The sequence below is a fragment of the Phaethon lepturus genome, unplaced genomic scaffold (genome assembly GCF_000687285.1).
Source record: "Phaethon lepturus isolate BGI_N335 unplaced genomic scaffold, ASM68728v1 scaffold14881, whole genome shotgun sequence".
NCBI classification, from domain to species: domain Eukaryota; kingdom Metazoa; phylum Chordata; class Aves; order Phaethontiformes; family Phaethontidae; genus Phaethon; species Phaethon lepturus.
In genome coordinates this window covers 55,946-68,811 of record NW_010515638.1, presented here as the reverse complement: position 1 = coordinate 68,811, position 12,866 = coordinate 55,946, and the positions used below count along the sequence as shown (strand labels likewise).

The 12,866-nt window shown below is 47.0% G+C and overlaps 1 protein-coding gene across 1 annotated transcript in view; it reads right to left on the bottom strand.

Annotated features, from left to right (window-relative positions):
* Positions 1-2,995: 2,995 nt before the first annotated feature.
* The window catches only part of SETD5 (SET domain containing 5), a 40,506-nt gene continuing 30,635 nt past the window's right edge, over positions 2,996-12,866 (bottom strand). Inside the window, 5 exon segments of the mRNA XM_010295842.1 lie at positions 2,996-3,861; positions 4,038-4,111; positions 7,759-7,892; positions 10,953-11,239; positions 12,770-12,866. The exon segment at positions 12,770-12,866 is cut by the window's right edge and continues 32 nt beyond it. Of these exon segments, the coding sequence (XP_010294144.1) occupies positions 3,262-3,861; positions 4,038-4,111; positions 7,759-7,892; positions 10,953-11,239; positions 12,770-12,866 (1,192 nt within the window). The 3' untranslated portion in view covers positions 2,996-3,261.

Below are 12,866 nucleotides of genomic sequence, written 5' to 3'. Positions count from 1 at the left end.
GCCTCCCTGGAGCAGGGCCGGCAGGAGCCCCCCGCGCCCAGCCCAAACAGCGCCCGGGTCTTGCCAGCTTGCGAGTGCTGTTTCCGGCTGAATTGGAAAAACAAACGAAGAAAATCAGTGGAGAAAGGAATACAGTAGCTGTAATATATCTGTATTTTAGTACAAAGTTTGATACAGTGTTTCACAAAACCTTATTGAAAAATATAATTCAAACCAGATGAGCTCGCAGCCTTGTGGTGTGAGGGGGTTGGCACGGGCTCCTCTGGGTGCTGCTGATAAACAGGAGATGGTTTGTGAGGAGGCCGAAGGACCCCGCGTGGGCACGGGCCACAGCACAGCCATGTGGGGTGGGGCGAGCAGCCACGTGGGTGTCAGAGCCGCGGTGGGGAAGGGAGCGTGGGGAGCCCAGCCTGCGCCCCGCGGGGCTGAGCCTCTGTCCATGCAGGCTGGCAGGCGAGAGGGGCACCGGCCAGCACGCGTCCCCAGGGAAAGGGTCTGTCTCATCCTGTGGCAAGGCAGGAGCTGGGGTGGGGGTTCCTGTCTGTCACTAGCAGCGTTTCAGCCCTCCCCTTCTGCCCATCTGCGCGTCCCCGGCGCTTTGGAACCACGGTGCACCACGGTTGGCTTGTCGGCTCATGGGCTGACAGAGGCTGGTAGGAGCCTCCCAAAATCCAGCAAATTCCTGTGTCTTGATGGAGAAACAACCCACATGGCTTGTCAGTCCAACAGCACGCTCTGGTAGAGGAGCAGGGGCTGCGCCTCGCAGGCTGTGGGAGCGCGAGGGCAGCCTGGGGACCTCCTGGACAGCTGGAGAGCTTCGGCCAGCTCTGGCCTCCCCAGTATGGGCCGTGCTCACAGCCCGGGCAAGCCCCGTGCAGGGATGCGGCACAGAGGGACAGGCTTGGTCAGTCTCTGGGAGAGAAGGGGAGAGGTGGTAGCTGCCCACAGCTGCTCTGGGGGAAGGTGCAGAGGAGATGGAGCCGGACTCTTCTGGGGGATGCGCAGGGACAGGACGAGCCCCAACAGACATGGTCCCACAAGGTGTCAGGCGAACGTTTTCACAGCGAGGGAGGTCCAACACCGGAGGCGATGGCCACCACATGCCAGCTTTGAGGACCAGCACTTGGAGGCACACCTGGTGGGCCCCGCTCCAGGCTCAGCCCCTCTCAGGCTTCCCAAGAAAAAGGCAAGCAATTACAAACACTAAAAACCCCAGGCATCAGCAACCAGGTTTTGAAGCAGGTGCCATACTGCAGGGGACATCCTTCACCCCATCTCCTCCCCAAACGAGCTTGAGCAAGAAAAGCAGCAGCGCAGCCACAGTCTCACAGCCCCAGCCAAGGAAGCTCGGGAAATTTCCTTTTCCTCCAGAATGGTGGTTGCCAGAGCAGCCCTGGGCTTCACCCGAAACACTGGCAAAAGGGAGGTCTGCAGGGCCACTCCTGCAAGGTTTCATTTACCCTGTAGGGACAGGGAAGAGAGACCAACGCGCAGCCCGCCATGTCCCACAACCTGGGAACCAGCACTCAAGGTGGTAAGGAAACAGAAAGCAGCTGTCAAAAATGCTGATTTTCAAGTTAAGTATTTTTATTATCAAAATTATTACACCTCTTGTGAAAGTTCAAATGTTACAGCATGGTGTAAAAACTCCACTAGAGTAAGAAGCTACAGCCCCCACCTTTCCAAGAGCTTTCCAGGGTCCCTCCCTCCTGCCCCCCTGCTGCGCCCAAAAGGTGCTGGAGCCTCTGGGCAGGGCCCCCCTGGCCCCCTCCCGCCACCTGGCAGGGCAGAGCCCGCCTGCCCCGTGCTGTCAGAGCACAAAAGGGGAGGCTGCAGCCGCAGGGCTAAGCCAAGTGAAGTTTACACCTATTTTATACAGTATACAGACACCCAACTGCGGGGTGACAAGTTCCATCCCAACACGCTCACAGCCAGACAGTGTGAGAAAGTTACTCTTTGTTTCAATATTTTAAAAGTCTCCCCTAGGTTGAACAAACACCTGATTTCAACTGTGAATTAGAGAAACCTGTAACAGTCCTAAAAAAAAAAGGAAGAAGACTGTGCATCTGAAAAGACAGGGGAGACAGACTCACAGCATTATGTTATCCAAGAGAAAGGAGAAGTTCCACTGCAGCACCAGGGATGACACCTGTCGTATATTAGCTAACCTACTATGGTTATAACTGAATATAAAATTAGATAAATAAAAACACGCCCGATATTACAGTAAACAAGTGAGAAAGAAGCTGGCAATCGTATGGAATTGAACAAACAGCGCACCGTGTCTGGGCTGGCTCTGCTGCCACGCTTGGTGGGCGGCAGCAGCTGGGAAAGAGATCCCGCACAGCACAGCACTGCGTGGACAGCCTCCGGCTCGGCACAGACCGGGGTCCCCACCGAACCCCCAACCACCACCTCTCTGCAGCCCCACGCCGCAGCAGCACTTCACTCATCAGGCCCCCGGTCACCCCGCAGTGCGTCGCAGCCAGCCCCCAGTCACACTGGCAGCCAGAGCCGGCCCTGGCGCGGTGGCACCTGGCAGCACCACCCCAGCAACGCTCCCGTTCACAGACCTGCGACAGAGGCAGCAATCGCGCCCCGTCAAGAGCGGCAGGCGACAGTGCATCCCAGATCCTTTGCAGCGACAGGCACACATGCTCCAACCCTCCTTCTGTGCTAGTTCACATTTGTGGAGACTCTGCTGTCCTGGAAAAAGCTCCGACTGCGGCAGTCATGACCCAGGCCCAAAGGCAGCCGTGTGCGCTCGTATGCTTGTGACTGGAATGATCGTAACGGATTAAAGCCCTCCCCAGAACGCACTGAGAACCTGACCTATAGAGAGAGCTTTGGGATTGGAGTTCAACTTCCCCCAATGTTTTCTTTAAACTGCTTTCGTATTCAAAAAGACGTCCGTACTGCATGAGTGACTATGGCCATGGGCACGGACAAGAGACAGAGGCTGCACCACAGTCATTGCACTTGAACCATTTGCCTTTTTTTTTTTTCTTTTTTTTTTTTGCAGTGTACCCACGTGACAGGGAACAGCTTTGCTACAGTCTCTGCCTCAGAGAAATCTGCATTCTCCTATGAGGCCAGAGGCCAATACTGCTCACAAATCTCACCCGTGCATTTCAGACCTCAGCCTCTGACCCCCGGCACCCCAGCATCAGGTGCAAACTCCCAACACTGGCCCAGGAGCCACTTCCAGAGGTGACTGGAAGGAGCTATGGGCAGTTTTGTCCTCCTGGAGTCCAGGCAGCACTAGGAAAGTCCTGTCTGAGTCTTTACTCCAGAACCTTGAAGCTGCTGAATTCTGTACTGATGGACACTGCTTCCCCCACGGTGTGGATAGTGTTGTGCATTGGCAATCACTGCCCCCCGGGAGCCCTGGTAGAGAACAGACTGCCCAGAATTCGGTAGGCTGATAGTCCGCAAGTCTGACTGTAGTGACCTAGCACTTTGGGGAGCCGAGGTGGAGCCCGACGCGCCTGTGCAGGGCTGGGAGCCCGACTCGGAGGAAAGAGAGTCCACAGCTGTCTGCTGTGCTGGGCTGGCAGCAGCAGGGCAGGTCTTCTTCAGGAGATTGCTGCTGCCGCTGCCAGAGTGCTGCTGGCTGCTGTAATACCCCGAATTCCCTGCAAACAGGGCAGAAGTGTCTGTGGAGACCGAGTGGGCAGGGCTGGAGTAGGAGGTGGAGGAGAGGGATGTTTCTGAGGAACCATGAGAGAGGCTGTGTGCTGTCCTCTGTGCTGCTGCTCGATAGCTGTATCCAGGAGATGGAGTAAGGTGTCCTCTGTAGGGGGAAGAACTCTGCTGGAGAAGGGTCTGCGATTCTGCCTGGGGACTGTCAGACTGCAGAAGCTGAATGGGAGGGAAGAAAAGGCATGTCAGACTGACTTCCCTGTTTCCTACCTCCTCATGCCAAAGGTGCTTAGTGTAGCACGATTGGGAATAATTGGCAGCCAAACCCAGTTTCCCCCCTAATCCTGTTAAAAGCTGTATTTCAGAATGGGCAGGTAATCTATGAAAGAATTTACCTGGTAGCTGTATCGAGAAGGACTGTAAACTGCTGGTCCTTTGTGGGCTTCTGGAGTGTCTCCTTCTGCTGTGTCTGCAACATAGAGGCAAGATGTTAAACCTCACCCTCTGGACTAAGGCCACAGCAGTTCCCTCTCAAATGACACCCGCACACACCCCAACCATCTTGTCCTGCATCCAGGTACAGCTGAGATAACAGCAGCTTCTCCAGCCATCAGCGTTTAAGAAGCTGAAGAACCCTAGCAAAAGGCAACTGGAAAATCTTAACACCTGTAAATCAGCCATACATGTTAGGAACTGCTGTTTCCCTTACCCCAACTCACTCCGGTTTAGCACAAAGCTCACTTGCCTTGGACCAGCCTATCTGAACAGCTGCACCTGGTGACACCACACAGACAGCTTTTGCTCCCTTGGCTTTCCAGAAGGATACAAGAGGCAGAAGACAGTTTCTAAGGACTCAGCAGTTCTCCACTCAGCTTTGCTTATAGGAATCCAGATTGCTACAGTTACAGCTGGGGAGACAGACCTGTCCCTTCTTAGGTGGTTGTCAGCAGGATCCTGCTGTAGGTTCTTCTCAAAGGCAGATCCAGACACCGCCAAAGACTAAGTCCCGTGCTGCCAAGGCTGACAGCACCCCTACTGCTGTTTTGGGGATTATGCTTTACAAGTCAACTGAGCTGCTCCAAATGGAGTTACTCTTAGCCCTCGTAAATGACAATTTCAGAAACAGGGCAAGATGATGGAGATGCTTTGAGGCCGGAGGGGCAACACCACCACAGTACACAGTGATCCACCTTATTTATGTGAGAGATCGAGAGGAGTAAGCTGCTTCTTGACAGAGCAAGCCTTTCTAGCATCCATATCTTAGAGGGTGGGTGAACTTCTTGTCCTACCAAATAACTGAACCTGAACTGGGGTAGGCAAGAAGTACTTACTGCAAGTGACCCAGCCACTCTGCCACGCATTTTTCAGTTGCCACCACTGTAACCATGGGATTACAGCTGGCGATCATGCTTTCTTTAGGAGGGAGTGAAGCTGGTGGGAACTAGAAGATTTCACATCAGAGTTATGTTGCAGTCTAATGAGACAGAGCTGTTTATCTGCAGCATCTCAGGGATTCTCAGCAGCCACATTTGAAATGCCTTGGTGAAATAGTGTTGGTATTAGTAACAGATTTATATGACAGATGTGTCTCAGTCATGAAACAGGACACACTGCCTTAGTCTGCTCTGTGTTTCTGCCAGGCAGGTCTGGCTTTGCACCAGATGCACTGGCATAAGCATCAGTGTCAGCAGTGCCCACGGCTTTGCTGCGGTTGTCCTCTCTGTGCTACTTCACAGTTGCTGGCTTAGCTAAACAGGAATCTGGATGGAGTTGTCTTGTCTGCTGCTGAGGTTCAGAAGCCTTCTTCCCCAGGGCACGGGACCTGCACAGAGACCGAGGCGTGAAGCTTCCAAGCACGTGTCCTGTGCCACCCTCCATTTTCTGAAACTACATCTGATGCATCAAGTAGCTGTTTGCTGTAGGTGACAGACCGAGTACTGCACTGCAGAGAGGCAAAACTTGAAGTCTGGGGCATGTTTTGTTAAGCAGTCACGCACAGAAGAGACTAACAGTTCAATCCAGGAGATTGTTGTGATTAACAGGAGTTTGAGAATCAGAAGAAGCCTAAAGATTTCTGGAAGAAATTGTTTCTTAAAAGGCCAGGCACACCAGCAGGGCTGTACAATTTACTGGCAGCGGCTGTTCACAGAAAAAACCATGACGAGTTAAAGACTATCAAAAGACTCTAAATTACAAAGGGTGAATAAACTATAACCTTCCTGAATTTTCTTTATGCAAACTTAAAAGATAAAGTCAGCATTTCCCTCCCCATTTCTTAGTACCTGCACAAGGAAGGACATTTGGAAGTACTGGCCTGTGTCAACCTAAATCATGTATAAAGTGACTGCTTTAACTGAGAGCAGCTGCAATTCTCAAAAGTGTGGCATGTAAATTTCCATTTCATTCCAACATGGACCATCAGCAAACCATCCAAGTTTGCATTTTTTTGTTCCCCTCATATTATTATCTGTTACAGCATCAAGTAAACATGTATCTTCACAACTCCTACAGGTGATACCAGGAGTGGCAGGGACTCAGCCACTCATTTGTTTCACTAAGAAGCAGAACAGCAGCTGGGGGAAGGAGAGTGGTTCACAGAATCTAAAGAAGCTACTGAAGAAAATGCCAGAATATGCAAAAAAAGAAAATAATGTTTTGCTGCACTAGGATGAAAGAGATAGAAAGATTTTTGGCAGCTAGAGCATTAAGTTTTCATAACCTGGAGTGGGATGGGTTTTATGTAGCAAGGAAGAAGAATGGATCGAAGTAGCTGAAAGTCTAACTCCAGCCTAACTCTTGGGTGAGACTGAAGAGCCAGAGCCGCACAGATTACAGTGGGCAAAAGGCCTGCTGCAAGTCTGGATTTTGCCTACCCTTCTAAAAAATAACCACCAAGAAAGCCACTTCCCCTGGTATGACAGATGAGAAACAGGCTCCCAGTGGGTCTCATGAAACCAGTGAAATTTTTCAAAGGGTAGAGGATTCCCTCTCAAGACTACATGAAGAAAAGGCATTGAAGAGAGATGTGCTTAGCTGTACAAAGACAGCAAAACCCTGGATGAGTGGCCAGTTTTACAGAAACTGTTCCCAAATACACCTTACTGCAACTGGGGAAAAAGTCTGATCTGGAGTGAAGTAAATACCTACTTGCCCTAAAATGCTCAGAAATGAGATGCCCCAAAGGCAAAAACTGCTGTCACTGCTGAGTTACCCAAGGATTGCTCTGTGCTAGGCCTGGGTTAGAGGCTCTAGTCTTTCCATGACTAAAATACCACACTAAAAGGTTCTGTCTTGCAGAGAAATTCAGATTGCTGCTACTGATCATCAGCAAGCTGTAATCCTATCAGCCAGGAGTCTCTAACAACAGTTCTCAGCTATGAGGAAGCAGGAGCTGATGGCAACACACAGACTAAGTTATTTAAATATGATGATCCATCCCCGTAAGTCCCAAGTGCCATCAGGGTTACGAGGGCATTATCTATTAGAGAAAAACTATCACATTCAACAGAGACTGCAAAATAAATAAAAGTAACTCCACAGCTGAGAAATTAGGCAATGATGAAGTGATCTGTCCATCTCCCAGAAAGTCACATCTCACCTTTAGACCACAGATGGATAAAAGAGGGGTATAATTTCAGCTCAAGTTACAAATATTCATTGACCCTGCATGCTGCTTGGTGAGGACAATGCTTTATTCAGAGAAGAAAGCAACACCAACACAGAACTGAATTCATCTCAGTAAGGAGGTGCATTTCACAAAACTGACAAATATCACAACTCAGGGAATCAAGTAACTTCAAAAAGAGCTGAAGTAAGGCTTGGAAGTTAAATGAGTTTTTAGTACTGCCTAAAGCCTACACCTGCGTTTTAGTGTTATAATACATTTATCTGAATGTTCAGCCAACTAGAATTATTACATTTTTATTCCTAGTACATAGCGGCAATTGAGGCAATGCTCCTTGTCCAAGGACAATAAAGTACGGTTTGCAGAAAGGCTATCATAAAGATTTGATAATGTTAAAGATGAAGGTACAACTACTTCACAGACAGGTTTGCAAAGTTACCCGAGCCCATCATTTCCCACCAACAAGGTGTTCAAAAGTTTCATCTTCCTACCTGCATCTCTCTCAACAGCGCTGTCGCAGGTAGGTGAGGATTCCGTTCTCTGGGATACCTTTGCACCACTTCGCAGCACCTTCTCAAGTATGCCCCGGCCCTCTCGAAGCCTCTCCACTGATGTCGGGACCATCCTGCAACAAAAACCCAGTAACAGCTGAGGATTGCTATTACGCAGCTGAGAGCAACGTGACCAATGCACAAGGGGGCTGTGGGGTCCTCGGTATAATCACAGGACAGGTTAAAGTTTCTGCTTAAATTCACTGGTATGATGTTAGCACAAATGCAAACCCCCACCATAGAAGGGAGGGATCAGAGACCACCAGCTCTCTAGACAGATGAGGAATAAACTTCTGAACTGCTTTTGCAATGTAAATAGCCTCCTGTAGGATTTTAGGCTGCCAGTCACTGGCTACTATGATAGCACTGCCCTCAGAAATACAAAATCTTTACTCTTATCAAAAACATGGTATAAACATCCAGTTCAATAGATCACCTGATTACAGGACTCCTTCTCCCAGAAAAACTGTTTCAAGATTCAACAGCGTTTTGAAAATCCTGGTGTTGTTTTAAAATTAGATGCAGTTATTTTGCATAGATTACTTTTACTCAAAGCAGCAAAACCAATACCTTTATGATAATACAGCGTCAAGATAGTACAGTCAGATAATGCCATGTTCCTGGAGCAGAGCTAAGTTGGCCATTTTGCCCATTAATGCTACTTTGTCCCATTTATTCTGTAATGTGAAAACTCTCCACTCAAGATTAGTGCTAGATCTTGTTCCATTATATATTACAAGTGTCTAGTCTGAGGGTGAACAAACAAAAGTGAAGTGGCTTTCCTAAAGCCAATCTGTAGAAGAAAAACAGAGCCACAGATAAACCCCAGACACTTGGGTTAATACTCAATCTACCATGCACAGGACCATCCAAATGTCTTTAGAAGTATGTGTTTTAGCCTATAATACAGTAGCACCTTGATCAGGAATTCTCAATGCCTTTACCCTAGACACTGAAGAACATGCGCGTTAAAAATGATTGAATTTATATATTTAGTATAATATTAAATGCGCTGCATACCATGTAAGCATGCAGCTTAACACCATATTAACAGATTTCTGCATTTAATTTTTTCTTTTTTTTCAAATGTATATTAAAAACTGTGCTTTACATTAGCTTAGCTTTTTTTTTTCCTTTTTTAAAAATAAATAGCCCAGACATTGAAGTTCACCCCTCACTGAAGCAGAAGGGAGAAGGGGCCAGAGTTCACACCTCATGGAGGTGAATGGGGTGAGGGGGTGAATTCACACCTTCGTTGCTGCTATTGTTTTGCTGGAGACAGTTTTCTGCAAGGCTGGGTTTACTGGGCAGCAGCACATCTGTTTACATTGTGATGGCTGTATCTTGGCAACTGAAAGAGACAGAAACTTAATTTTTTTTAAATGAAAGCTATTGGCAAATATTGTAGAATTCAGCAAAAATCCGGACAACTCTAATAATTAAGGACGTAATTTTAGTTCCCACCATTTTCTTCTGTCCCTAATATTGTATTATTGTGAATGTCTGGAAATGTATCTGAAATGTAAGCACTCAGAGTTAAAGATGAAACTGGGTCACAACTTTAACTCAGTAACATGCAGTTTCTAATATATTTTGTAAAAGTAGAAGAGGACTTTATGTTTGTTAGCCTTGCTCATTAAAACACAAGAAGAACAAGAATTTAAAAGGCAGCAAATCTGCTTAGTCCCATTTCAAAACAGATCAGCATGGTTTCAACTTTATATCCAGTGTCCCATAATAATATGATCTTTATTCCCATACAATACTTACTCGTGAAACCATGTGAGAAACTGAATCCAGAGCACCTGCTGAGGAGCAGCAGATGAAGCTCAGAGAATATAAAACATTGTACTAGAGCAAGGTTGCCACAGATACCTCTCCTCGAACTAGGGTTTTTTTTTTTTTAATTCAGCTAGGTTTTTCTTTTACCCTTGTGTGGGCAGAAGGAAGTGGCACAGGAGGAGAAGAACATGGGATATCAACACGTGCACAGAATAGTATTTGATTATAAAATAACGATTATAAACTAATCACCAGCTGATGGCCTCAGCTGTGGCCAGTCCCAACATCTAACACAAGGTCACCTGGTAGACAGAGTACTGTCAGAGAAGTACAAGACAAATTATTTCTATAAATCTCCACTTGAAGAGTAATGGAGGATTGGAAAAGGGAAGGAAACCGATCTTACTACTCCTGCAAATTCACCCAAACCAATGTTTCTCAAACACATTCAACACAGACTTCATATTTCTCACTACCTTCAGCATTGCTTAGCATCTTTTCCCTTGCCATCCCCCTGCCATTACATGAGCAGTGACACAGCTGCGTACGTGGAGAAACAGCATTAAGAAAGGTATGCCTCTTCGACTGTGGTGTCTATGAAGAGAACTTGAATACAAAGCAGCAGAGCCAGTGTACTACATAGCTCCAGTCAGCAGAATACCCTAACCATCACTACATTGACACTATAACGCAATCCTCCGCATTTCAGTGCTGCAGTACTTAATTTTTTGGACCAGACATTACTATCAGGTTCAAAAGTTTTTGAAGACCAGCCTTTCCCCTTATCAAACCTTCGCACGGTAACACAATAAAGGTGCTTTTCCCATGCCTTTGGCAAGCCACCGACTGCAGTCTGGCAAATGTTCTTCAAGTTCTATGTGCAAGGCATTAGGGAAGCTGCAGTTGTTTCACTGTCCCTGCTTCTCACATGCAAAGTTGCAGGAGGCTCTGTTAGCTTTCCTTCTGAATAGGAGTTGACTTAGTATCACACATGTCCAAACAGAGTGAAGGTTCAGGAGGGGTCAGCAGGGAAAGACCTGGATTAAATTCTCATTGCAAAAGTAAGACCTTCATACCTGAGACCTTAAAAGGAAACTGGTGGAAGAGAGAGACAACCGTTTAACCTTGTACCTTTCAAGCCAGATTTTTGATATCTAAACCAAGAACTACAGGGCAGGCTGAGAAGGCTGTTGGTATCCTTCACAGTTGTTTAGCAATTACGAAGGAGAACAATGCCAAGAGACCCAACAAAATCCATCCAACTGCACTTATTGTTATGGAAATGCCCCCCCAGAGAGTTTGGTCCTTCTCTGTGGAGCAACCTCAGGCTTGCTTGGAAGGGTAACACTCACCACCTACTGCCGATGTTGTCCTGGGATTTGCTGAGAGATGTTGAGGAACTAGCCCCCCTCGAGTCTGGTGGGCTGATGTCCTCTACATGAGGCAGGGAAGGATGAGAAGGGGAGAAGCCACTTTGTGGGGAGGACGGGGTTCGTACTACAGAGCCCGGCAGGCTGTTGCCATCTGTGTCAGTCACAGAACTGCTGCTGCCCTGTCGGGTAGGAGTCCCTGTACATCGCACTGAATCGCCTCCCTCCTTGGCTTCTTGTTTCCGCTTGCGATATTCTAGTAGAGATACCTGGGACAGAAAAATGCAGCCATGAGTCAGGGAACGCAGTGGAGTAGGATAGGGGGAGGAACATGCCCACACACCATTTTTTAAATCTATTTTTCTGAGTTTGCAGGTAAGACTTTAAAAGGTATATCGGGATTATAAAATCTTCCTGAATCTGCAGGCACTCTGGAAAAAGAGCTAAGTGGTAGAAATTTGGATCACTCATCAACTGCCATGCTCACCCACATTTTACTACTTATAACCAATACTCCAGTGGAAATATCCAGCTAGTTTGCTTCTCTAACAATCAGGAATTTCACATTACTTCAGTATATGCCTGTACAGTCAAGCATCAGGCCTGTATATCCTCCTCTCAACACCCTTCACTCCCTCTCTCTGGTTTGTGACACTATATAAAATGTCTATCAGTATCTGTACACCTCAAAACCAGCAAATAAGAGCCTCCTTCACAGAAGTGGTATCTTCAGAGAGTCCTGTTCACCTGTACTGCTTCAGCCACATTAATGCTAAAAACTTGGTAAAGCCTCACAGAATTTTAACCTGCCTAGAGCAGGTTCCTGCTATGGTGGTTCACCAGCCAGTATTGCAACCTTCCAGACTATCACCTAAATAAATTACTTGTAGCAAAGGTATAATGTATTTTGTGTAACGTAGTCTCAAGATTTGTCAAAGACACAGACTACAAGATCCCAGATAATGCAGTCTCGTTACACAGGGACAGCAGAACCAAAAATACAAAATTATTTCCAGCTGAGCACGTACCTGTCACTGTACCTTCCCTTAAGAGTTATTATGAGGCACAGACCCCATAAAGGACTTGCAGAAGGTAGCTCTGATGAAGAATTCATCAACTGTGATTCAATGCCTGCATAGAAGGCTTTGAACAGGATACTTCCAAAAGCAACTCAACATATGAAGGTTTTAAGTTAAGTGTAACTTTAAAAGAAAACCAAAGCAAAAATCAAAACCCTCCAGAAATGCAATGGAAAGAACATGTTCCATCCATCTGCACACTATACGAGTGATCTGAGTTACCACACTTGCAGTTAAAAAAATAAAATCCAAGTACAGGAAAAGGCCCCAATACACATCTACAAAAGTGTACGTTTATTTGACCCACGAGTACCCAGTTTTATCATGGCAATGCCCCATTTGTCATTTTCACTCAATTTTAGTTCCATGAGGGTCACTGGCCTGCTGCTAGAAACCAATGTGCATTTGCTTTCTTTAAACAATATTCCTGCAGTTTTAGTTTCAGAGAGCTAAAATTTAAGTAACAACCTTCATCCACATTTCTTGCAACGTTACTATGTTTCCATATTAATGGAAATGTTCCAATAGCTTTTAATAAACAGCCTGTGTTTTCACTTTTAGACTGTTAATCCAGGCACTGGATGCCTGGATTACTTGCCCAGCCTACATTTTAGTGGTATACTGCTCTCTTCATTCTCCCTGTAAGTCTTTCCCATGGTGCAGACTGTCCCTGCTCAGGTTCCTGGAAACTTAGAAAGTTTCTTTTACAAGAATACTTGCCTTCTTCCTTTGCGGCGGATTCTGTGGAGCAGATCTGATGCCTTCACAAGCCCTCTCGCCGCAGGGAGACATGGATCCATGCACCGTCTCTTTAAGC